The sequence below is a fragment of the Peromyscus californicus genome, unplaced genomic scaffold, assembly GCF_007827085.1.
Source record: "Peromyscus californicus insignis strain IS unplaced genomic scaffold, ASM782708v3 Scaffold_22__1_contigs__length_63687245, whole genome shotgun sequence".
Taxonomy (NCBI): Eukaryota; Metazoa; Chordata; class Mammalia; order Rodentia; family Cricetidae; genus Peromyscus; species Peromyscus californicus.
Window position 1 is genome coordinate 2,123,748 of NW_026294525.1, and position 27,050 is coordinate 2,150,797.

Consider the following 27,050-nt stretch of genomic DNA (forward strand, 5'->3'; position numbering starts at 1 on the left):
AGAGGCCCCAGGACCCCAAGTATGCTCTCAGGATAGATGGCACATTTGAGAGTATGGGTACCCTCCCCAGGTTTCCCTGTCACGGAAGGACCATGGACCCCCCCCCCCCCACCATGTGCCACACACAAAGGGCTCCCAAACAGCAAGATACAGAGGAGTGGACACTGCTAGGGCTGGGCGCCCCCTCGGCGCCCCAAGAGGCTCCCTCCTGGCCCTCCTCACTGCCGCACAGCTGCCAGTCTTTGATCTAAATCCCTGCTGGACTCAGCTGTGCTGGCCGGCTCCTTCTGCACGGTGTCCTGTTGCCACCCCGGGCGGTCAGCCCTGCGTCCTCTTCTCCCCCCTGGGCCCTTTGAGTGATGACAACACATGCAGAGTTTGCTTACCTTCCCGGGGTGAGGACAGCCAATCCTGGGAACATGGACAGTGCCATATGACCTAGGGACTGCTGATTTACCTCCCACCTGGGGCTGATGGCTTACCCAGAGGTGGCCACAACTCACCAGCTGTCACTCTCCCTGACCCCCTCCCCCACACGCTCTCAGATGCCTGTGTCTTTGGCCCTGTTCCCTGGAGATTTCTTCAAAACCATGCAGACTGAAGTGGAAACAGCAAGTGGGCCTGTGTGACGGAGCTGAGTATGTGATGGGGTATGTGAGTGTGTGTTGTGTTAAGTGTGAATGAGCCGGCATGTGATTAGGGCTATGTTTATGATGGGCTGTGTGTATGTGATAGAGCCTGAGTGTATGACAGGGCTGTGTGTGTGATGAGGCTGCATGGGTGTGTGAGAGTGGCCTGTGTGTGAAACGGCTGTGTGTGAATGGTTTCTGTGTGCGTGAGAGACAGAGCTGTGTGATCTGAGGTTTTAATGTTGGCCAGGAATTCAAATGAGAAAATCCTTCTCCAGTTAACTTAAACCATGAATGGCAGGACTTCTCAGTGAGCACCCCATTCCTGAGAAATTGGAGCCCAGACAATGGACATCCTTAGGCTTGTTGGAGAAGACTCCTGGAACACACGTACATGGGCCTATACCAGCCCATCTCACAGACTTGTGGGGCCTCATACTTCACCCTCTGACCACACTACTAGCGGAAGGCTGGTGGGGCCCATATTCAAGCATGCCAATAGCCCCACATGACAGACCCAAGATCAGAAAAAAATGACCTGTCTCAGGGTGTCTGTCTCACCCCAGTGAAGTTAGGACCCTCTATGTGATAAACTCTATCAGTGAAAACAGGGTCCTACACGATGTAGAGCAAGGACGCCATGTCCAGACGGGAGCTTGCAGAAATCCCCAAGGGCTGCTCCTCATTTCTGAAGAAGGCTGGGCCTCACAAAGCTCAGAAACAGGGGGACCTACAGGGAAGGTCCTGAACTGCTGGACAAGGGGTCTGTGGACATGTTGCCCATCCCAGAGAGGAGAGTGGCATTTGCAGAAGCTGTACCCTCAGGGCATGGGGTGGCTGCCTTCCATGCCACCACAAGGCAAGGAAAAAAAAAACATTTGGGAAATAACATTCTAAGTGAGCTGAAGTATAAGTGCAGCTCATCATGCATGGTGGCTATGGAGAACAAATTCCACACGTGTGAAGCTCATGCAGTTGATGACGGGGCTGGGACACGTTGGCATGACACACAACCGTGGCTGTTTCCTTCCAAAGACCTTACCAGCCCAGGCTCCCAACAACTTCCCAGCATTCCTCTCTGTATCCAGCATAACTCACCTTCTTTCTATTTCTGCACCCTGCTATGAGGTGCTGACCTGCCAAGTTCCTGCGTTGGCCTTTCTTAAAGTGAGACTGGTCATTGGATGGCTTTGTTCAGACGATGAGTGTCACCATGCTCTCACACCTGCCAGGGCTGTTCTGCCCTTTTTACTTCACAGAGATCTCCTTGGGATAGACAGTCAGTCACCCATGGCCATCCAGTTGCGGCTGTTTCCTGCAGGCTCTTGCGCTCTCTTGCGCTTTCCCCTGTATCAGAGATTACCTCCTAACGTCCTCACTGATGGTTGTTTTGAACTCATGAACCACTTAGAAGTCTTCTCCCGGTTACAAATACTCTCATATTGTACTCTGTTGCTCTTTCAAATTTTCCAGTACCAGTGAGACCACCTAGCATTGTTTATTATGGATTTGACCTGCAGGACTGTGAGGGAACACTGAGATGAGCTTTCAAGAGGAGCAGAGAAAAACCTATCCAATTCCCTTCTCCCATATTCACCCAACAATCCTAAAGAGCATTTGCTTCTTCCACAGGCAATAACACATGTGTCACAGAAAGATAAGGATACTTAAAAAGCTTCAGTGCCATTGTAGAGCCTGAAATATTACATAGAGACCACCTGGGAAGCAGAAGAGCACTTTCCCCAGAGTACACACCAAGCTCAGAGTGCGCATCATGACAACAGACATAATTGTCCTGATGACAAGCCTGTCTGCATCCAGAGACTGTGCCAGTGAGGCCTCAGGAAAACATGCCTGCTATCTGCAAAGCAGAAAGTACTCCAGTCATTTCCTTGTGAGTAAAGTGTAGCCGGGAAGCCTCCTTTTGACATGTTCGGATTTGACTGGCAACAGGATGGGAGCAGAGTTCAGAGTGAGCCATCAGCTGCACATGGAGCAGCAGGTGAGGCAGGGCTCCCGGGCCGCGTTTCTGGGTTTGGCTGCCTTTCATGCCTCCACTTGCTTAGTGAGCCTTTGATACAACTTTAAATGGAAGGATACATGACTTTTTTTTTCTGTTGATGGTTTTCCTGGCACTCCAGCTGTAGTTAAATGGATGCAGCAGAAGATCCAACAGATGGAAATGCTCCTTCATAAGAATGATTATTTATTATTCATAAACTTAAATTTCCATTAATTAACCATCTTGGTGTCTCTCAAAAGAGTACTGTCACCAAGTAGGAGCCATTTTCCCTTTAATGGAAAAGTGGCGAAGGGAAATCTCGGGCTTCACCTCAGTTACCTCTGCTTCTTCCCCAGTTTGTCCCAGCTTTCCTGAGCTCCTACGCTGAGTGCATTCACCAGTGACTGTTCACTGAATTTCTACTGTCCTGCACGTTTCAACAGGTTTGGGCTCTGAGGATCACTTTGTAGATTGCACTGGAAACTGTCTCCACAGTGGGGTCTATGTTCCTCAAAAGGGGCACTGGGACCAAGGGCCCGGTACCTGCTCTAGACTGTTCTCCATAGAGCACACACAAAGATATCTGGGCCCCTGGCCTGTGACACAGGACCTTGCCAGCCACAGCTGCCTGTGCCAGCCACTCCTTCTGCCTTGGCCCTGGCCTGGTCTTGAACTGACCTCATTAAGAAGACACTGTGACCATGTTTCTCCTTCCTGAAAAACTGTGGGGCTGGGCAAAGTGTGACCCAAGTCTGAACCCCTCACTCCACTTGGGTCCTTTCCACTTCAGAGACCTTTTGTGTTAACTCCATTTGAGCCTTCCTTCTTTCTGGAACCTTCTTATGCTTTTCCTTGTGGGACCCAAAAGCTCCCTGGGGCACCTGTGACACACCTCAGTTCTGTAGAGAAACCATCTTGCCCCTACGCATTGGCCTTCCTCCCTCCACACTCAGCTCCAGCCAAGATCACTTCCCTTCCTCTTGGTCCTCCCGAGACCCTGGAACAGTGCCTGACACAGCACCACTTTTACATGTTTACTGAATGAAAGGAAGAAGGAGGGGGAGGAAGGGCAGAATTAGGCTCTCGGGGTTAATCGCCATTTCCGACACACATGCTCACCGGACTGCCTCCAGGGCAGAGTGTCACTCGTTACACATCCTGAACCTTTGCAAGCCCGCACCACATCATCTGCCTATTCAGAGCCCAGTGTTTCCAGGCACCTCCACACCCAAAAGGGCACAGCCAGCATTTTCCTCTTTTGAAGGAAGTATTCACAATCAGCAAAGCAAACATGAAAAAAAAATGGTAGAGAAAGCTTCAGTGGCTAGGAGGGAATGGTAGTACCCACACCAGCGGTAAGTCATGCTTTTATACCTAGTCATCACCAGAGGCAGACGAGGTAGGCAAGGACTGCCTGACTGTCACCTATCAATGCATGAATCTGCCTGAATGTGAGGCAGCGATGAATGGGTGGGCATCCAAGCCCTCTGGACCTCAGCAGGCACCACGCTTAAACCATGAGGAGCCTCCCTTCTCCCATCTGGTAACTCCCTTACCGTGGCTTACAGGAAGCATGAGTTCTGGGGAGGACAGGGTGCTAGAGGCCAGAAGCCTTCACAATACAACAAACTGATGGTTGATTCCCAAGCACTTTCACCCAGGATCTTAAAGAGCGTTGTAGAAACTGGCTAGCCCTCAGATACTCCTAAAGGCAGTTGAGGGCCCGAGATGCCCACTTCCCAGATTGAGAAATCAAGGTAAAGAGGGTGAGATGGCTTGTCTGCACCTGTTCCTGCTCTTCCTGGAGAATTTGGGAGTTCTATATGTCAACTACAACAGTGTCAGTATCTGGGTACCACCCTAAGTGATGTCTTGGATTGGAAACGTGCTCCTACAGATCACAGCATTCCAGGGGCTTCACCAGGACCAGGGCTCTAAGCCAGGGGAACATCTAGTACGGGTCCCATTAGGAGTCACTTGGGTCCTCATTGTCCTTTCCAAGATTGGATTTTCTGAAAACAAAAGTCCAGAAAGTCAGGCACACATACAATTTGAGGTTATCCTAAACTAGTCCCCAGGCTTTCAAGAGCCACATACAGGCTGTTTTGGGAGGTCCTGTTTCTCGGAACCGAGAAGCTTTGCTATTCTTACATCGCTGATGGTCCTTGTTCAGGGATCACAGTTCGGGGAAAGCTCGGGAGCGCTTGAGGAGACGGAAGGCTCCTGGTGCTAATGTGTAGGCAACAGGACCTTCTCCCAGCAGGAGGGGAAGTAGGTTTTTGCCAAACAGAGGCAGGGTCCGAGACACTTAGACAGATCCAGTTTTTGAGCTTGAAGGTACCTGAGCTAATGGCTGGTCTATTTAGACTTCATCAAATGCAGCTTCTCTCTGGAAAAGGTGGCTATCACTAGTCAGTAGAGAAAATAAAAAGGAGGGAAGGCTGCCCATGCTCCCCACAACTCTGTCTTATGGCTGAGAGGGGTCATCTCTCTAGGGGTCTGTCTTTCCAGGTGCTGTTTAGAGGCCAATGGAGCCCATATGTTAGCTCCATTGGGCATGGACCCTATATGAAGAGTTCTGGCTTGAGAATCTTCTGGTTATATTTGATGAACTCTGATGTTCACCTGGACAGTGCATGGCCTCTGCTTTCCTGCCCAAGCCAGACAGATGCATTTTTCTCTATACACATACTTAGGCCAGTATGGAGGTTGGGGCAGGAGACAGAGAGATGCCTAGCACCTGCAGGAAGATCCTCTGGGTATGGGCAGTATTTACCTCCATCTGCAGGTTCTACTGAGCAAACCTTCCCAGAAAAGGTTCCCAGTGTGTATGGGATATCTGTGTGTGTGTGTGTGTGTGTGTGTGTGTGTGTGTGTGTGTGTGTGTGTGTGGTGTGTGTGTGTGAATATGTGTGTGTACATACCAGATGCCCATGCATAAGCCCAGGTGTGATGTAGACATGCCATGCTGGCATTAAAATTCTATTGAACAAAAACACATAGGATGAAAGTGGACCTGTATGACCTACCTTCTTTCTCTCCCACAAGGGTTTGGAATACATTGCTCTTGGAGTAAGATGCTGTAAAAACTAAAAGTGAAAGGCTATTGTATTGAGAAGGTAACTGGTGGTTGATCCTTTAGAAATATCAATACCAAGGCTCAGCCACCCTCTCAGAGACCAAGACCTGAAACTTTTGCAAGTCATAGAAACAGGTGATGAAGAGGCCTGCACTTTGCTGAATGGTCACAGCCTTGGGATTGGGCCTTGAGATACCATCTTTCCCTTTCCTCTCTTCATCAGTGTTCCACCTGGTCCTCTCCCTGAGCAAGCTATCATTTCTGTGACACAGAGTCCCTAGACACCCAGAACAACAACATCAACAATAATACAGGACCCATCTGACTGTGGTGGCTCATTCCTATAATCTCAGCATTTGGGAGGGCGAGGCAGGAGGATTGATACGAGTTTAGGACCAGCATGGGCTATAGAGTGAAACCCCATTTCAAAAACAAACCACAGAAATGGAAAGACATCTCCCAGGAGCTTGTTGCTGTCTGGATTGTGATTCAATCAGTTTTCATGCATAGCATCAGGCAGTTACTTCTGTACCTCCCAGTACAAGTGACACAAAGAAGGTGTGAAGTATTGCACATGATTGAGGCTGGGCAATATGATAGGACAGAGAGAACACAGACCCTTTGGGGACAACCATCTCCCTGTAAATTCTCTGCATTCCAGCCTCACAGCTGGACCACCTTCCCTAACCCACAGGTCCAGCATTTTCATGCCATTAGCATGTTTTACTTCAGTTAAAGTACATGAAGCACTAACTTCATGTTAGAAAGAGGGACTCAGTAGCTTTTTCTACAAATAACAGGTAAGGGTTTAAGGAAGCGGCCTCACTAAACATGGAATCACAGGTCCTTATAGCAATGAAAGCCTGGGAAGGAAATAAACTCTTCATTTTCTCTTTGGCTCTGGTAGTATGGAGAGAGAGTTAAACACAAAAACCATTTGTCCATCCTGTGACTCAGTATTGACTCCCAGACAGTGAGATAGTTAAATAAAATTTAAATGTCTGCCACCATTCCAACAGTCACAGTGCCAGCTGCCTAAAACGGCCAAAGACACAGCTGTGAGGTCACAATCTCTGTGTCAAGACAAAACAGGTATTTTGGTGGAAAGTCTCCATAGATCAGCCAAGACAGGGTATCTGTCCCCAGGTGGATGATCCCTGGATACACCCCTGGAGAGTTGTGGTTTTAGCCATTAGTCAGTCATACTTGTGGCAGGTGGAAAACGTAACAGACACACAAAATCACAACCACCACTAGCCCCCATACAGCCATGCCATCCCAAACCAAGAACATGCCAGCATAAGCAAGGGAGGTATGCCAGACCGTGCAACAGCATGGGCACCTCCTGTGGCCGTTCTGAAATACATGTCTGGCATGACTCTGCGTTCTGTGCCATGTGTGCGTGAGGGCTGCATGGCAGACACGTCTTTCCACCATTCGGGCGATTGCTTAGTCTCTCCTTCAGAACACACACACAGCTTGATACAGGTTCCTGGTCCCAGGCACAACCCAGAGAACCTGGGGCAAAAACCTTGTGTCTGTGCCTTTTGTGTGGCCACATGTTGCTTGACAGTGTTCTGGTTTGAGGAAACAATGGCCCCACCTGCTGCCCACACAGGGGCCTCCAGAACCCCATTGTCCTCCTGACCCTATGTAGCAGGAATCTTAGAGAGTCTTATTAATAAAATCAAACCTGAGCCAGGTATTGGGGTGAACTGGAAGATCAGAGAACCAGAACAAGCCACAGCTAACCTCACCTGACCAACTTCTCAGCTGATCCTGTTTCCTCAGACTGGAAGCTTCTGTGTCCTCATATCCGAATGGCTGAACTGTGCTGCTAGAAGCCTGAAAGCTTAACCAACCAAATGCTTCTAGTTTCTGGTCCTCACGCCTTATATACCTTTCTGCTTTCTACCATCACTCCCTGGGATTAAAGCCTTGCTTTCTGGGATTAAAGGCATGTGTCACCATGCCTGGCTGTTTCCAATGTGGCCTTGAACTCACAGAGATCCAGAGGGATTTCCACCTCTGGAATGCTAGGATTAAAGGTGTGAGTGCCACCATTTTCTATCCTTTGTATCTAGTGGCTGTTCTGTCTCTGACCCCAGATAAGTTTATTAGGGTGCACAATATTCTGGGGAACATAATACCACCACAACCCTATCATGGAGATGGTTGTCACCTGGTTTCCTTGTCCAGGAGACAGGAGAGTCAGAGTCTGAAGATGCAGCTACCATCCCCTACAGACCCGACAGGTGCCCTCTAGTCCTCCATGTCTCCCTGAGATCTGAGTCCTAAGTCTAGCAACAGGGCGCCTTTGCCATAGACCTACACTGTTGGCTTACGTGTGGTCACCAAAGCTTAAGTGTCCTCAGACACTGCTGAGTGCTGATGTCTCATTCTTCTCCAAATGTATCCACTCATTGTCTCATAATTAGAAACATTTACTTCTCCAGAAGGCAAATAGTACCCTGAACTCACCTTCTTAAAAGAGTCCTTCTCACGGCCCTTGTTCCTGCTCTCACCTGGGCCTCCCCCAAGGATTTCTGGCATCCTTTCAAGTGAAGCAGTTTCTGGAATAGAGATGACAGGTGGAGGAAAAAGCCCCTTCTTTTTCCTAGGCCCTGGGAAGGGGGAAGGGAAGGGAGGGCTGGCCACATATGGCCTCACAGTACCCAGGACAGGGTTCTCACTTATAAAGCTAGACTGCCATTCCTGGGACAAATGAGCAATGTGTGAGATGAGGCTCTTGCTCCTGGCAGAATGTTGGAACCTGGGATGTGGGCCCACATGGACGCAGAAGGTGAAAATAGGTCTTTTGGAGGTATGAAGGCGATGGGTGAGTGAGAATGCCCTGCACTTGAGAGCTGAGACCCTGGGTGGCAAGGACCAATACTGACTATACCTGGGGCTCTGGGCAGCACCAGGGTGGTGCCGCGCACATAAGCTGCCCCCTCTGCAAGAAGCACACTTCCCCTAGGGTTGTTCTAGCTTAAGAGAAACCAGACTTCCCAGCTTCCAGCATGCAGACTGGCATTCAGCAAACCTCAGATTAATCTCCATTGTTTCTCTGCCTTGCCTGTCATCGGACCCTCATTATCCCAGGCGCCACATCATCCTCATCCCAGACCACACCCTAGAAATAATGACCTAGTCCAGGGTCACTACCCAGGCAAAGGCAATGCTCAACGACCTCCATAATGCCTGGTGTGTGGCAGTCCGTTGCTCCCACAGGCAAGGCCCCAGACCTGTGCACTGAAGGGGGTCCCGCTCTCCTAGGCTGAGCGTGAGGCTCATGACAGAGACCTTGCACCCTGATCCCCAAGGAGACACTCTTTGCGGAGTACCCTGCAGAAGGAATGCTCTGCTCTAGGCTTATAGAGAGCCTCAGCTTTGCCCCTTCCCCATCAGTCTCTGGGCTCACTGCTTTCTGAGACCAGAGTCCACAGCATGCTGTCCTCTTCACACCCTCTTCCCTCTGTCAGCTCGAGGACAGCCATGCATCCATAGGTTAAGGTCAAATAACCCAGGCCCCCTGGGAGGCCCATATTCCTCATGATCCTTACTCTGTGAAGATTGAATAAATTCCTCTCTAGTATTGGCTTCAGTGAGCACATTTCTTTAATTTTATAATGAGGATCACCATGGCTTCAGCCAGGAGAATAGGAGGACAGAGGAAGATGTTCCGAGATCTCAGATCATATGCCGAGGGAGAAGCTAACTGACCTCTACACACCAATGTGCTATCACTGGCTCACATGCTACCATATGGGACCAACGTGCCTGAGGTGACCTCAAACAGCAGCAACAGCCCAGAGCAATTCTCTGGTGATTTTTTAAACTTCAAAATGTATTAAAGAGAGTCACAGGCTTGACTCCCTGCAGTCTTAGAGTCAAGCACACCAATGTAACTCTCAAGACTGTTCACACCTAGATGGGGAGGTGCGAAGAGTATTTCAACCATCCAGGGTCAGGGTCACAGGGCAGCAGCTTCCAGCAAACAGTGTGTGAGGACCTAGTGGGCTCATATTTTTCACACCTCTGAAATGTGCGCTAGGGGCCGGACAGAAGGAAGGAAATATGCTCCCTTGGGGGTAGCTCTCACACTATTGACTTTGAGAGACATCTCGCTCTGTGCTTTCTGCTGTAACAGCCACGGGTCCTGTTGCAAATATAACACATGTTCCCAGCATGTGTGTGGCAGGACTCAGACCTCAAACTACCAACAATGTTGAGGCAGCTACACAGGAGGCCTCCAGATACCCCTAGGAGCAGATGGCATAGTCTATCCTCTTGTCCAGCACAGCCCAGAAGGCAGTGGCCACCCATGCTCAGGGTCACAAAGACAAGGTGGGGCAAGGCAGAATGACTGGCTCACTCTCCCAGAGCATCTTCCTCTGTCCTCTTATTCTCCTGGCTGAAGCCATGGTGATCCTCATTATAAAATTAAAGAAATGCGCTCACTGAAGCCAATACAAGAGAGGAATTGATTCAAACTCACAGAGTAACGATTGTGAGGAATGGGCCTCCCAGGGGGCCTGGGTTATTTGACCTTAACCTATGGATGCATGGCTGTCCTCGAGCTGACAGAGGGAAGAGGGTATGAAGAGGACAGCATGCTGTGGACTCTGGTCTCAGAAAGCAGTGAGCCTCAGAGACTGATGGGGAAGGGGCAAAGCTGAGGCTCTCTATAAGTCTAGAGCAGAGCATTCCTTCTGCAGGGTACCCTGCAGATGTTGGGTGGAGGCTCAATAGTGCTGCAAACCATGATCAGAGTGAATGGCAAGAATTAACCTGCTTTGGGCTCCCAGATGCACAGGCCCAGGGAGGAGCCTTTGCCCAAAGTATCTGCTGACCAGTAGCCAGGAACAGGCTCTTGTGAAGGATGACTGGAAAACATCAGGCATTCCTTGGTAGGGAATGGAAGGCAATGAGAGCAGTGTCTTCTGCTGTGTGATTGGTGGAGTTGGGTTCAGGGATGGATACCCAGGAAGCTGGCAAAGCACTGCTTATTATCAGTAGCTTCGTTAATCACCTCCAGTACTGCTGCTGAAGGGAAATCAGGTGGTCTAGCACCTTTTTGAGCTGACTGTAAGAGTGCTCCTGGGAGAGCCTTATGGTGGTGGTGAATGCATGGGGCAGATCTGCCTTCAGTGGGGGTGGCTCCATCCAATGGATCTGGGATGGGTGGAATGAAAAGGCAGACAGGGGACTTTGTTCTCTCTCCAGGACTAGAGCAACCCCCTTCCCTCTTCCTTATCAGACTCCAGGTTGTCTGGCTTCTGGAAACCACTACTCCAGTATTGTTCTTAGCTTTCAGGCTTGATTCTGCGGCCTTCAGTCTTGGACTGGGACATTAATAGTTGCTCTGGCTTTACAGCTGGCAGACAGCCTAGAGTAGAACTCATCCACATGAACCAAACCCCTCAGTAAGTCTTCTTCCTATCTCCTTAGGTGCTATTGCTGCTATCTTTCTGGAGAACCTGACTGACACACGGATCCAGGATGTGCTAGGTGTCCTTGAGAGGCCATGCAAGGGTAGTGACAGGGGTTTGTAGGAGGATAAAAATCAAATGATGAAAAACAAGACAAAATTAAGCCAGGCAGGGGCAGTGGTGGCGCTCGCCTTTAATCCCAGCACTGGGAGGCAGAGGCAGGCAAATCTCTGTGAGTTCGAGGCCAGCCTGGGCTACAGAGCTAGTTCCAGGACATCTAGGGCTGTTACATAGAGAAACTCTGTCTCGAAAAACAAAAACAAACAAACAAATCAAAACAAGCAAACAAACAAACATACAACCTCAAATGACAAGTGGCCCTTGCTGGAGAATTTAGGGTTTACAGTAAGTATTTTAAGACAAACACTTCCTATTGGATGATCTGTTGACTTAAAGAGCTGTCTCTTGCTGGGATCCGGGCACCTGCAGCCACTCCAGGCAGGGCCAGAGCTACTGACAGAGGCTTTTTATTGGCTGACTGGGGAGGTCTGAATGAGAATGACCTCTGTAGACTCTACGTTTGAACACTTGGTCCCCATTGATGGAACTGTTTGGGAAGGATTAGGAGGTGCGGGCTTGTTGGAGGAAGTGTGTCACAGACGAGGCTTGTGGCTTCAAAAGCTTCCAGCCATCATCCCTAGTGCTCTCCTCCGACTTGTGATCAAGCTGTGAGCTCTCAGCTGCTCCTGTCACCGTGCCTTTGCTCCACCATCACGGACTCCAGTCCTCTGAAACCATATGCTCAATTAAATGCTTTCTTTTATATGTTACCTTGGTCATGGTATTTTATTGCAGCAGCAGAAAAGTAACTAAGACTCCAACTCGGGAAGAATACAGATATTCTTGGGCATAAAGACTGTACACCAGGAGCTTCCATTTTAAAGGCTACGGGGTAATCTGTTTCTTTTTCTTGGATGATCAAAGTTCTAACAGGAGTATCTACTGAGGGTATAAGGCTGTGCTGGGTGTTTTTATTGGGAACACGGAGCTGTGGCAGGTATTTGCATGGAGGGGTCTTGTATAAATACTGAGAATTTTTGTTGTAAGTTCTATTTTCCCATTCTAAAAATCTCCTCTTTAAGAAATGCAAGAAACTATGGGTTGAGTGCTTACTTCTCTTTCCGGTTGTGGGGGTGAAAGATAGCCTCTGAGTGAGACTGCTGTGTGCCCCAGAGCCCAGACTGTCCTATCTCAGTGCTGCCTGCTCAGCAGGACCCTCTGCTGCTCAGGGCACAGTTAGCAATGTAGCCTTAGGGCCGTGGGCTCGAGGGACCCACAACCAGTGCATTTCTATCAGCACTTTCTCAGGTTGATTAGGACATCCTTGAAGGTACCCACTCCCACTGAGAGCTAAGTCATGCACGGAGAAAAGCTCACAGAGGATGTGAGGATGCTCCAGTAAGTCCCCCTGGTCCCAGAGAAGTCCAGTTCCCTATGAGGGATAGCTTCCTGAGTGGGATGAAGGGAGTAATAGAGGGTGAGCCAAGGTCCACTGGCATCCATGGATGACACTCACTAAGTGGTATTCAGGGCTTGAAGACAGACTTGCTTTGTCTAGGAATGATCAGGGTCTCACCGCATGGGCCCAGCCTAGCTCCCACTGGGGCAGCTTCTGTGTGGAGCCAGTTCATCCCAAGGACAGGACTCTAAGAAGGACCTCATCTCCACAGAACCAAACACTTAAGAGGCCTGGTTCAGGGTGGAAGAGATGAGTCCTGGCAAACCTGGTGACAGCCACTTCCACTTGCTCAGTGCTCCGTGCCTGTATGGGAGCAGATCTGCAGGTGACCCACCTTAGAGGAGGAGCGGGGTGGGCTCTCATACAGCCATCGATTGCTTGCTGTTAGAGGTGTGTGATGGCTGCCTGCTCACGACAGAGCCCCAGGCAGGTGGTTGTAAATGGGTAGGGCTCGAGTCCTTGCACAGTAAGGCACCCAGGGGCTGTGCCCCAGAGCAGCCGTTAATCACATGCTGTAGCTCCTCAGAAGCAGGCAGATGGCCCTGAACAACAAAACCTCATTAACCAGCAAGGGCTTCTCTGTTCCCACAGAGGAGGGGCTGGCGAGGCCGGTGAGGCCTCCCTTCAGTTTACAGGCTTAGGCACAGTATATGCGGACCAAACAGAGGGAGAAGAGGCCACGCCCACCCAAGCTCACCAGGTTGGGTTCTCCGAGTTAATCCAGGACAAAGCACCAAAGACAACACTACCCAAGCCATGGGGTCTTGGGACTTTGATGTTCTCACACCTCCTGTCCTGGAGGAGGAAAAGGTAATTCCCCCAGCACAGGGCTTAGGCCAGGAGTCTCCATCACTGCCTCAGGGGTCAGAGGACAGCAGACTGTGGCCAACGTAGACCAGGAAAGGGTTTTAGAGGAAGCCAGCATGCTGCAGACCCCCAGATTTTCTTAGAAAATCATGTGGCAGGTTTGCATTTGTTTGCAAACAAGTTGTTCTCATGCAGCTGAGGGAAATGCTAAAACCTCCAGTGTTTGCAAAACTGCGCAGGGGCCCTTTCCCTACACTGCAGTTAATCACCTGCACGCTCTTTAAACGACAAGAATGCCAACAGTCCCGTCTCACCACACGGTAGGTAAGCCAGTGCTAGCACGGGCCGATTATACCAGGTTGCTGAGGAATCCTGGGATGTACCCGAATGATCTGCTAGGATCCAAAGCCAGGGAGGTGCCCAGTTACCATCTATCCAGTGACATCGACTCTAGGATACGAGGAATGAGACAGGCTAATGCCCAAGCCTCTACACCCTGAGACTCCATGAAGAAGGTCCCTTGCAAAGATCCTGATGGGTACTGTGGGCAAAGCTTACCACAAGGTGTGCTGACATCTGTCTGCAACACACCTACCCAGACCTTCACTGGCCCTTCCTCTCACAAGCCTTTCACCTATACCTGCCTCTGCCTACCACACTCCAGCGTCAGAGTGTCTGGAAAGGAAGGGAATGTGGCAAGTGATTGAGGCCAGAGGAAGCCTCAAGGAGGGAACAAAAGGTAAGGGGAGGCTTGCACTATGGGATAGAGGCAAAGAAGTGAGAGCCCATGATGGCCACCTACCAGCAGGGCGATGATCTGGCGCAAGGGCGCCTCGCAAGCCAGATGCCATTGGCTGTGGACAGGAAGAGGGCCAGCTGCAGTTTCTCATGTCTACTAACAGATTTAGGAAACAGGTTTCCAGAGGCTAAGAATGAAGGTCAGACCTGTCTGGCAGGTGAACAGAGAGTCCCATGTGGCATGGAAATCAGTAACAGAAACATGGATTGAAATCCATCAAGCCAATCAAACACAATGGCTTCTTTCTCATTTTCAAAGGAAAATGGGACAAACATGGGTGGGGGTAAAGTCGCCAGGTCTCTGCTCCACACACTCCAGCAGCAGCTGGTCTGGGGTCCCTGTGTACATGTCTCTTTCTGAGTGACCTTACTGACCGGGCACTGTGGCCCCCTCTGGCGACGTTACCCACAGCTGCCCCATCCTCCACTGCCCTGTCTTCTGCTCTGGCATAAACCAGCAGCATTTCCCCTGTCCCCCCAGTGTCCTCTCGGAGACCACCACCTGCTTCTGCTCATGCCTTATTCCCAAGCGGAGGACATCTGGTGGAGCTGCATGGGGCAGATGTGCAGCAGGAAGATGAAACCTGGGGGCCCAGAAAGCCAGGATCCTAGCCTTGTATCCTGGCAGGACTCCTGTGTGGTATCCACACTGCAGGATGACAGTAACTGCTTCTCATCATGTCGCTTGTTCAAGATCCAGCCTGTGTCGTATGTCTCCCTGAACCGCAAGGATGGCGATAGATTTCAGGTCTTCTATAGAGGGGAGTGGCATCCACACTTGCTGCTCCTTAAGCTGTAGCTGTGAAGAAAAGGCAGCATCTCAAAGAGATGGACTGGTTGATGGGTACCTAAGTGAGAACATGTTTACTGCCCTCCTCTGTTCCTTTTCTATGTATAAACCCTTTTCCTAGCTACACCTTGAGGTTAAAGGTTCACTAACTATCTCTCTACCAGTCACAGTCTCTGGTCAAGAGACTTTTTCTTTGTCTCTTTTTCTTTCTCTCATGACATCAAGCATCCAACATATTTTTTTAAAGAAAAGATCTATTTCTCTTCAACATATGTATCTGTGCCGAAAAAAAAAATTAACAAAATCAACTTAAAGAGGGATAATTAATTTTGGCTCACAGTTTTAGAGGTTTCAGTCTGTGGTCAACTAGTTCCGTTAGTTTTGGGCCTGTGGCAAGGCAAAAAGTCTTGGTGGCTGGGCATGGTAGAGCAGCCAGGAAGAAGAGGAGGTGGCAAGTATATGAGACAAGTCCTTGAAAGGCATACCCCCTGTGACCTACCTCTACCAACCAGGCCCATCTCCCAGTTTCTATCACCTACAGATGCCAGCAAATGGCAAATCCATCAATAGTTTAACCCACTGATGAACTCAGAGCATTCCTGATTCAATGCCCTTCCAAGACCCTCATCCACGGGAAACCAAGCCTTTAGCACAAACCTTGGGGAATATTTTAGGTTCAATCCATAGCATTATCTTTTAAAGTTTGTATACTCAAACTCATTCAAAAAAGAGAAAGAAACATGCAGGGCCCTGGTGACAGGAGCATTTATTTAATTCCTGTTGGAAATTCCTTATTTACCCTTGATGACAAATGATTTGCACTCGTGTGAGAGTTTCCCTCACAGCAGCTTGTGCCCATGTTGCCTCAGAGTGAAGACAACACCCAGCCCGCAGGGTTCTCTGGAAACTCACTCAGGAGATCCCACTGAAGTCGTGAGCTCTGGGTCATCAGCCTGCCATCAGCACCCTTCCCTTCTTGCTCTGGTGTCAGGGTATGGTGCAGAAGAGATATTTATTTGGTCCTTTGTAGCTTTTAAAGATCACCAGGTGGCATATTAGGCCTTTCTTAGCATCTCCATTGGGAGGGCAGCATTGCACAGAGCTGCCGAGAATTTTCAAAGTTGCCTGTCTCTGGTAAGCAAAGAAAAAATCAGCAAAGCAGCTGAGATATGTGGACCCAGAGGCTGAGTCCAAACCTTACAGTTGCCACTCAGGAGCTTTTGAGTTTGGTTCTAGGACCCTCATGGGCACAGAGCCCAAGGCTGCTCAGGGTTCTTACGTGGATGGTGTGGTATTTGCACAGAATCTGCTGCATTTTCAGGAATACTTGAAATCATCTTCAAATAGCAGCTGCAACTGTACTGGCTCGGGGACACTGACAAAGAAGAATCTATATGTGTTTAGTACAGACAACAACTTCTCCTAAGTATTATTTAACCCACAACTGGTTGATTGTACAGCTGTGGAAGTCTCTGATCTGGAGGTCTCACCAGTGTCTGAACACACTGGATCTGTAATAGGAATAGCATAAACCTTATGATCCCATAAATGGATGGGTATGTAGCTAAATATTGCCAAGGGCTAATGATGCAAGAATGGAGTGCTAGGAGGGAGGCTGGAGGGTGGAGAAGCCTTGGGGAATGGAGGGAAAGAGCCCTGCTGAGTTGCCCTGTATGGAGAAGCCTCAAGTGCAGGGGGAGCAGAAACAGCATGAGGTGTCCAGTCAGGAAAGTGTAGCCTTGAGGAGAGAAGGGCAGTGTGTGCAGAGACGACAGCAGAATGAGCAGACCATCTGAGGAGCTTGCATTTCCTCCCAAGAGCAAAAAAGGAAGTCTTACAAAAGAGGCCCTATGGGCCATGGCCCCAGCTCTAAGAATTGACATGAGCTGAAGAGGGGAGTGGAGGCAAGCTGTAGCTGCCCATTCTCAGAGGATGTGGGGACACATTCAGCCCAGAGAAAGGTTGAGTTCACAGGGCTACAGAAACTGTGTGGCATATCTCAGAGGTAGAATTGACAGGACAGAGCAGGGATGAAGTGGGGCTGACAGAAAGATGAAGCGGAGAAGATAGGTCTCATCTGACTCCCAGGGTCATGGCTTAAAAACTGGGCGCAAGTAATTGCCACCTACAAAGATAGGAAGACTCATGCATAAATAATCTCATTCAATCCTCACAAAACCAGCGTGGCACATCTAAATGCAGAGAGTTCTGGAATGCAAGGGATCTCCCCAAACTCAGCACAACAGGTGGATTGTGGAGCCCAGACCCTGGATCAACTCTGCCCAGCTCCACAGACTATGATGCTTCCTGTCCAAAAGCGCTTTTTGTTCCTTAGGAGACAGAGACCTATTCATCCATCACAGTGTCCCTGGGAATCCGTGAAGCTGCCCAGTCCCCACATTCTCACGAATCCACAGATTTTGAACAGTCACAGCCAGCTCACACTGGCTGCTAAGTGCCAGATGCTGCAGGCCGAGGGATGGGAAGGTGGATTGAATTCAGCCTTCAGAAGATCTCTATGGAGAGAAATGTCACACCTTCTGCACAGATGTCTGTGAGCACCAACCGCTGCTGAGCCGCGCTCTCCTCCCGTGTGTGCAGGGCAACAAAGGAGGTTGGGTCAAGTGTGCATTGTCGCCCCAGAGCTGCCAAGAGAAGAGCTGAGCTAGGCCTCAGTCTTCTCAGCAATGGACTTTTCCCTTGCCTCAGCCTGAGTGCTGAGGAAAAGCTCTCTGAAGCTGTCACCCTCCTCAGATAATTCTAGAAGGAGAGGTTTTTTTCTGAGAAGTTTTGAATTACAGCTAAAGTATTTGTTTCAGTGATTTAATTTCTCCTAAGAGCTGGCACACTGCTCTCGCTTGGTATCTTTTGATTCTAGTTCAAATGTGTTCACGCTTCAGTGCATAGCCAGAGGCAGTTAGGGTAGATGCCACACTCTACTCAAGCTGTAACAGGAAGAAGACAGGAAGGACTGCTCACCTCTTCACTATCACTAGCCGTTTTTAGCATTGTTACAAATGACTCTTATGTGTGAGAGTGAATTTCACTTCACATGATGAGATCTCTGGGAATCACTTAATTCGGTTCCCAAGAGTCGTAGAAGCATCGCATGATTAGAATGAGCAGAGCTGGAGAGATGGCTCAGTGGTTAAGAACACTGGCTGTTTTTCCAGAGGACCTGGGTTCAATTTCCAGCACCCACATGGCACCTCTTAACTGCCTCTAACTCCAGTTCCAGGGGATCTGACACTGTCACACAGATACATGCAGGCAAAACACAAATGTATATGAAATAATAATAATAATAAATTAATAATAATAATAATAATAATAATAATAATAATAATAATAATAATAATAATAAAGAATGAGCAGAAATGATAGGCCCAGCTTTAGTGCAGGCTCTGGAACAAAGCCTTTGAACAGTGGTGTCATGAGACATGACAGGTCAGCTTCTCACTCACTGCTCACTCTGAAGCCTTCACAGCCAGGCCCTGGCAGGTTTCAGAGGCTGCTGTCCATGGTGACAACTTACTATTCACAAGGTCCTCACAGGATGATCCAGCTATCCCAGAGAGGATTGTTCCTACACACAGGCACAGAGCCATTCTCTTTTCCCCACAGGCAGCCCCAGAAACAGCAGACAGATCTCTGTGCCTGCACCCATCTCTGTGTTCCAAGTCAGACATCTCTTACTTGGATCCCAGAACACCTACTGCGAGGTTTGCCTCCGACCATCCACTTCTCTCTTCTCGATGTTCACTGTGGGCTCCAGTCTACATCCAGGATCTTCCTATGCTCAGAGGCAAAGCTTCCTCCTACCCAAACCTCCTACTTTTTAACCCTATACATTCTTCTATGCTCACTCTGGACATGTCCATCTACATGTTATGCAGACAGACCTCTAATCTAAACAGGCAACAGAAACAAATTTCTTCCCACTACTACTCTGTCCTCTACAGGGTAGAGTAGTACAACCAGGCAAAGGCTCTCAGACTTCCCACTTGCTCCTGTCCAGTGTCTTCACATGAACTACAGGCATCTCTCTGTTTCTGCAGTTGGGCCTGATGTCTGGGGTGTAATACTGGGAGTGTAGCATTCCACCAGCCTGTGCACACATCCTCACACCACCCACAGCATGCCTCCTCAGGGCAGGAGCTAACACAGCAGCTGGAAGTATGGTGTGTGAGAGAAAAGGAGAGTGCTGAGGGCATCTCCAGAATAAAAATCTCAGTCTTCTTTAACCTGACTGAAGACATGACCCCAAGCATCCTGTGACTGTGTGTTGAAGAAAAGTGATTCTTTATCACAAACATTCGAGGGAGGGAGAGATGGTGGGGGATGTAAGCAGCTTCCTCCCTTGGCTCAGAGCCCTGCTTATCACCCCCACACCTCTCCTTTTACCAGTCAACAAGTGCTGTGGATTCAAATCATTGTTTCAGTTGTGCAGGACCAGTGTCTAGATGCGCTTTTCCTGTCCCATGCACAGTTCAACAGCTGTGCACCATCGCCATCTTGACAAGAGAAAGAAGGCAGTATCTACAGATCCCTTAAAACAGAGGCTAAGAAAGGAGCAGAGTGAAATTTCAGCTATCAGAGTTGATTTCTTGGACCGTAGGAAGTTTGGTGGACTGAAGCACTGGAAAGGAAGTGGAAAGCTATTTATAGACAACTAACTGGAGCAAGCTAATGGGCACTGAGGTGGCCGACTGAGCGCTTCTTGGGACAACTGGGAGGGTATTTGCAAGACATACAGGTGGTATCCCTCCAAGGAAATCTCCTTTTGAGGTAGGATGAGACCGTGGACCTGGTCCCTACCAGTCCGAGGGACCCTGGCACAAAGAAGAGGGAGATGTGAGAGAGCAAAAAAGATGCTTCCTATGGTGCTCAGGACAAGTGACATCTCACAATTATTAGTGACAAGGGTCAGGAGTTGACACTTGGCCTTGAGTCTGACATCGTCTCTTTGATACTGCTCCACGTGGTTGGGTCTGACACCTTGAACCAAGGATTTGGTCAGTGGCTCTCATAGGTTGTGGAAAAGACCTACCAGGACTGGGAGGAATAGTCTAGTACACAACAAACCAGTAACCATGGTCCCCAAACAAGGACCTTACACAGACAGCATTTAAAGTTCTGTCAAAATGTGGCCCCTGTCCCGTCACTTCTATATCTCCTCTGAACATTCTCTATAGAAGTTCTGAAAATTGAGGATAAAACCCAAGGCTGTGGGTGATGACTCAGATTTCTAAGTTCAATGGGGGAAACAAACAAACCCACAGAGTTGGAACCTTCTTACATGGATGATGAAGAAAGGCAGAGATGGGCCTCCTTAGCATATGAAGATTTCACCAATTAGAGGAAGGACAGAAATGAGCTTCCTTGGGGTTTGGAGGACAGGCCAGTACTTTCCTAGTACTGATTTTTTGACCCACTGGTCCAGTTTTAAGGCCCAACTACTTCTCTATGGAAATGGTTACCACTCACAACTTCATTTCTTGGTCTCCTGGCTCTTAAAAAGAGTCACTTAGGGTAATGACTGAAGCTCCCCCTGTACCTACACAGAGCTAGATACAAGAGGCTCTTTTGGGTGTGGGCTGGGTGGGTACTCTGTAGGAAGTCTGCTAGATCAGCTGTGTCCGTGTCCACAGCCTGCAGGACATCCACAGGAACTTGGCTGTCATTTCTGTTTGGGCATCTGCGACTCTTGGCTTCCTGCTGCGTAAGAGGCTCCAAGACTCAGTATTTCCACCCTAGGTCAACCTTCCTTCATGAATGAGTCATTTTTTTTTTCACACAAATTTGTTAAAGAAACTCATCATTCTTTGTGACTTCTTACAAGGTGTTGTTTTGACACGTGGCAGTAAGGGCAAGAGGTAAGGCTAGAGGTTAATGAAGCCTAGGGACTTATTTAGCCTCAGGGAGACACATCTGAAGACGTACTGTGGGTCTGCTGTATCCAGCATCACTATGGAGACATAGGAGCTCCTCCTAACTCATGTCCTTGGGATGACCACCTTCAGAGTTTGATGGGAGCTCATCCTAACCAGTACATTGGAAGGTAAATTATGGAGAAGCTTCTATTTATAAATACAGAACCACCCTCACACTCCCAAGTGATCCGTCACTTGGAAGCTTTAACATAGGGTGCATGACACCTCACACCTTGCCTCATGTGGCTCCTCTGGGGGCTTCCAGCTTGGTGTGCTCCGGCTCTCAGCCTCATTGCTGGTCCTTCTTTAACTGTGGGCAGAGCACTGTTGTAATCACAGTTGAGAAAGAAAGGCTCAGGAACATGTCACATCTCAGGCTGTCTGGATTTCAGTTGTAACAAGTAGCCTCCTTACCAGTTAACACTCCCTTCACCACAAAGATTGTGCTGGGAACCACACTTTGTCTTGGAACCAAAGTTCTTAGTCTACACTCCACATTGTCACGATGCAGCTGTGAGGTGGGAAGATGAGGAATTGAGTCCTCCAGACATCCTTCCCATACCCCTCGTTTCCTCTAGCATTACACAAGGGTTTCAGAAGAGTGTCTGGAGAGAAATATTATGTTTAGTACCTTGAAGAAGCTTCTAGAAATTGCACTATCTACTACAACAACCTCTAGCCCTGTGTTTCTCTTTGCATCTAAATTAATGAAAAGGGATCAGCAGCTGAACGCCTGCCCTGAGCCACACCTGCTTCCTGTTGGGGTTTCTGTCACTTGTGGCATGGTACCCTCAGCTATGGGGGCTTTCCATGACTTCAGGGAGTCCTGTAGGGCAGCTCTTAGAATCAGGAGCTTGCACTCTCCCTCGCATGACTCCCCCTGGCTAGAAGGTACAGATGAGGTGACCTGGCCCCTTGTACACACTCTTAGAGGCTGCTCACTGCTTCTCCCTAAGCAGTACCTCCTGCAATGAATGAAGAGTGGTTTCCCACTCTTCAGGACACAGGGAAGTGTGTTAGGAACTGCTATCTTAGATTGACTAATTCCACAGATAAAGCTATTAATTTTTTTTAACTAGCATAAGTTAACTGAATTTCTTGTCATGGTTAATTATTTCTCCATGTTTCCTGATTACCAACGGACTCTGTTTTTCCTCATTTCCTAAATGAATTCTTATTCTTTAGATGTGTGATAACAGAATTTCTACTGCTCCTACTGCTAAAACCATTCATTTTGAGTTCAAAAGCACATCCATATTTGAAAAGCCATCCATCTCGGACTTTTCAGAACCTTATTTACAGTGGCCACTCAACAATTTTGGCCAAATTGATTTAAACCTTTGACTGAACTCTGCTAATAGCATTTTAGGACAGGCACAAGACATCGCCAATTAGCTTCCGAGAAACGTCTGGCCTTTCAGCAGATGCTCTGGAGGTCCTTGGAAAGCCCCAAGGGGTGGAGAGCTAGCTTGTGGGGGATGGACCAGTGGAGGCTGCTGTTGGAATTCTCATGTCAGCACTAGGCAATCCCTTCTTCTTTTGTGGCACCCTCCCAGCAACTGATTTCAGAAGCATCAAATGGTGAGCTGGGAATGGCCTAAGGGTCAGGTTCCAGAAGCTGCATCCTAGCTTTTCTCTCAAGATCAACGGGTAGATAAAATAATGGGCATGGAGATTAACTATGTGTCATTGTCCTCAAAATGGCCTGTTTCTGTCTGCATGGCTCCGTCTGTTTGTGTGGAGCTGTACCTTGGACTTCCACCCCTATCTATGCCCCCAGTGCTGTGGAGTGTCCGGGACCCTAAGGCTAGTCTAGGCTAGAGGACACTGGGGCAGCTAGGTTCTGAGGAGGTGCCCCAGGCCTGGCTCTCAGCTTTCTCCCTGCAGGGAGAAGGAGCCAATGCAGCTTCCTTGCTCTGCATACCCTGCCACCAGCTTCTGCATACAAGACCTTCCTCTTTAGTATTCCCGCTTCTTTTGGATCCCTTCCTGTTCTGTGCTCTTCTGGATTCCAAGGTCTTCACAGCCTGAAGGTGGCCAGAAATGAAGTTTATTATTCACCCCAGACGGCAACTCATTAGACATGACCGCATAGTGTAATCAAGTCCCACATTAATGTTTAGCCAAGCCCCAGCACAGAGCAGAGCACAGGAGGAGAGGAAGTGGCATGGGTCCAGAGGGAGGAAAGGAGTGGAGGAAGAGGCAGCAGCGGGGAGGATGTGCTAATACCAGCAAGCAGCCTGGGAGCTCAATCTCAAGGTCCCACTTCTGCGGTTAGAAAGAGAAAATTCCCCTTTGCATCTGCCCCAAGAGGTCTTTGCTATCAGTTGGTCCATTTCCTGAGTTGAGTTCAACACTGAGCATCAGAGGAGCCTCTTTTGGGTAGCACACAGATGACCTGCTGGGGACTTGGGTAACAGGCAGGTAAGAGCTAGGCGACTTCCATCTACATCTATATTTCATGTCTGCATTTTACCCACTGTTCTGAGCCACTCTCAAGAGTTCTCCTTCCATCTGCAGAGGAGCACACGACCACCGCCACCTCATTGAGTCTTGGCAGATGAACCGTTCTACTGTGAATGAGCAGCAATCTGAGGTTTGACCTGGAAATTCTTAAAAAGGATAACAACTTGCTGAGGAGAAATTTATACACCCCGAAATTAGCCTTACTGAAGAAGACAGTCACAGTGCAAAGGGCCCACCTCTGTCTAGATCTGGAATGTTCCCATCACAGGAAGTGACCCTGAGTTTTACTAGCCCGTTCTTCCTACTCCTACCCTTCCAGTCCTGTGAGCACTGATGTCCACACCTCTATAGATGTGCCTCCTGAGGACACATCACAGTCTGGCTTGACCCCTTTCACAGAGCCTGATGTCTGCGGTTACACACACACACACACACACACACACACACACACACACACATGCACACAGGCCTTCCTCCTTCATGGCTGTATCACCTTGCATGGACAGGCCTCCTGTTCCTGTTCCATTCATCTGTTGATGAACATTTGGGTATTCCCAGTTGGCTTCTACGGACAATGCTGAGATGAGCATCTATGTGTATACCTTTGTTTGAATTTCAGTTCTCTGTCCTAGGAGTGAAATTGCTGAGTCATACAGAGATTCTATTTTCTATGTTTAGCTTTTGGGAACCCCTGTGCCGTTTCACACAATGGCTGTGCTAGTTCACATTCCCACCGGCTGTACACAGGGCTCCACATTTCTCCACATCACTGCCAGCACTTCTTCCCCCCTCACTTCCTTCTTCCTTCCTTCTTTTAGTTATGGCCTTCCGCTGGCAGCATGGTTAACCAAAGACCTGAAATCTGTTATGCTCATGTTTCAATGTAAAGAAATCATTATGTACAGACATAAATGTAAAGAAATGTAAACAAAACTCTTTACATATAAGTTAAAGAAACCATTACCGACATCAATCTACATAAGAATAGTCAGAATAAAGAACATGTACTGACATTTAAATTTCAAAGGCCTACTTATAAAAATTTCCTTTCTGGAAACCCTCCAACTCCGACAAAAATCTGGAGTCTTCCTTTATCCCCACATTCCACTGAACAGGAAACAAACAACTTTTGACCCCTAAGTGAGGGGTCACCATGAACCCGATGAGGCTATGGGCACTACGTGTGGCCTCCAGGGAACCTGGCTTTTAAACATGTATACCTGTGAAGACCAGCCACTTTAGAGGTCCGTGCCTTTGGGTTCCAGAGATTTTTTTCCTTGCAAGACTCCTCCTTGGAGTGGGTCCCCCCTTTGCAGCCTTGCCCCTCCCTTTCTCCTGACTGATTCTTCACTGTATGGCCAGTTTCTCCCTTCATTCCACTTTCTTGGTGTTAAATGGCATTCTTTCTCAAAGGTGTTTCACATTCAGTGGGTTTGCTCCTGAGGCCGCTTGCAGGAGATGACCACTGTTGCTTCTAGAACACTGAGCTCTTGGTGGGCTCATTAGGAGGACTGTGGGGGGGGGTGAAGGTAATTCACTAAGCAGGGCCCTGGGACTGTAGGAAGACATGTCCCAACATGGAGTAACCATGTCATCCCACAGCATGCAGACTCTTGTTGCCTATGGTGGTTTAAATGAGAATGGCCCCCATAGGTTCATTTGTTTAAATGCTCAATCCTTGATGATGGAACTGTTTGGGAAGGATTACAGGTGTGGTCTTATTAGAGGAGGGGTGTATCAATGTGGTCAAGCTTTGAGGCTTCAAAAAGACATGCACCATTTAGAATGAGCTGTTTCTGCCTCCTGCTTGCAGTTGGCGATGCAAGCTCTTGACTGTTCCTGCTGCCACACTTTCACTCAGCCATCATGGACTCTTAACCCTCTGGAACTAAAAGCCCAATTAAACACTTTGCTTTATAAGTTGCCTCGGTCATGCTGTTTTCTCACAGCAATAGAAAAGTAACTTAGACATTGCCTGAATTCCTGTCCTGTGTTGCTAAGCACATACTGTGCAGAGACACTAATCTGCATCAGCAGACTTCCTACCCTTGGGGGGCAGTTCGATCTGTGCAACCTCTCAGTCAAATGCCCTTCTTGCTGTGGGGAGCACCCTAGAGGTGGCAGGGGCTGATGAGTATGACCACCTCAGGTGAGGCTTCAAATATCCCCGAGACTATGATGGTTCTGCTGTCACTTGAGGAGGCTCAGAAGGTGGGAGGGGTGGATGAAAAGGGCCATCAGCAGAGGAAAGTACTGTTGGGCAGAGGAGTGGCCTGTGGACCAGGTAGCTAATGCCATTAGCCTGAAGAGACAGGAAGTAAAGTCGTACAATCTAGTGCTACAAATGTCATCTTCATAATAACCCAAACCAGAGACATTCCTAAATGCCCTAGCCCCAGGCTGTTATAAATATTGCTCTCCTCACAGGGAACCAAGTAAGCAGAAGGGAGTCACGTCATCTCTCCAGTTCTTAGGGAAGAACTCCCAGGGTTCTGAGGGCTTAGCAGCTTGTCTAAAACAGCTCATGATTCTGAACTCTGTCTCTCCTAGCCCATGCAAGAGGAAGGCGTCATCTACCAATGTCCACACTGGGCCAGCCAGTACAGAACCCACAGGTGCAGGTGCAAACCCCAGGTCTTCCACACCTACAAGGAAGGAAAAAAATGTGTTTTTGAAATAAGTGACATTTAAAATGGTTCAGACATTCCTAACCAATAGAATTTTAAAGAAATGTTTGGTAAGACAGACCAAAGGATTTTGTAACGTATTGAGCCATAATGTCTGTGGTCATCTGCTTGGCAAGTCAGAATTTCTGAGTTCATATTTAGGTTTTCTCATAGGGTAGGGGATGTACTAGTATAGTTACTTAGCATCCTAAAGACAGCTGAAGGGGATAGGCAGCAACAACTCAGAAGCACACCTAGAGACTTAGTTCACTGGCTTAACCCACACAAGCATCCCTAGGTAATCCTACGGGGCACGAGAAATGGACTTGGCTAGGCAAGCTCAGCTGTAAGGGCCTGCAGAGGAGAAAGGCCACGAGCACCCTGCTGCCCTGGGCCATGCTCACTTGGTTTCCTTAGGGGTTTTAACAGTAATCTTTCCACAGAATGGACATCAAATTGCCCTCGGTTCTGGGTGTGTCAACTGTAACTTCAGAGACCCCAAAGCCACTGTCAAAAGGGACTAAGGCTTGATTAGGACAGCCAAGGCTCAGTTTCATCCCAAGCAGGCACCTGTTTCCTGTTGTTCTCATGTCCTTGGTCCCACTGGCCCTCACAGTGATGAGATGGCACTCCATTCTCATCACCATGCGCCTGGCTGGAATTCATCAGCAGGTTGTTCTCTCTCTGCCTTGTCCTTTCTTTCTATAGGAGAGACAGACGCCCCATCCAGAGTGGGACCTACACACTCAGCTATGTCCTCATAAGGTCACATGACTGAACAAAACTCCCCAACATCTTCTGTGGAACAGGACCACTGGGTAGCACACACACCTCAGCACCACGAGCACCATTCTGACATTTCTCAAGCTCACTTGTAGGGGCCACTTTTCTTCCTTTTTGAAAAGCATTTATTAACATTTGCTATA

General features: G+C 48.7%; 1 protein-coding gene across 2 annotated transcripts in view; it reads right to left on the reverse strand.

Annotated features, from left to right (window-relative positions):
* Positions 1-14,476: 14,476 nt before the first annotated feature.
* Ermard (ER membrane associated RNA degradation) overlaps positions 14,477-27,050 on the reverse strand; it is a 145,936-nt gene continuing 133,362 nt past the window's right edge. Inside the window, exon 17 of one of the 2 annotated variants that reach the window (XM_052750719.1) lies at positions 14,477-15,068. In XM_052750719.1, coding sequence (XP_052606679.1) covers positions 15,023-15,068 — 46 coding nt within the window. In that variant the 3' untranslated portion in view covers positions 14,477-15,022. Of the gene's footprint in view, positions 15,069-18,402; positions 26,104-27,050 lie in introns of those variants that run through there. The other variant, XM_052750718.1, reaches the window with a different exon arrangement.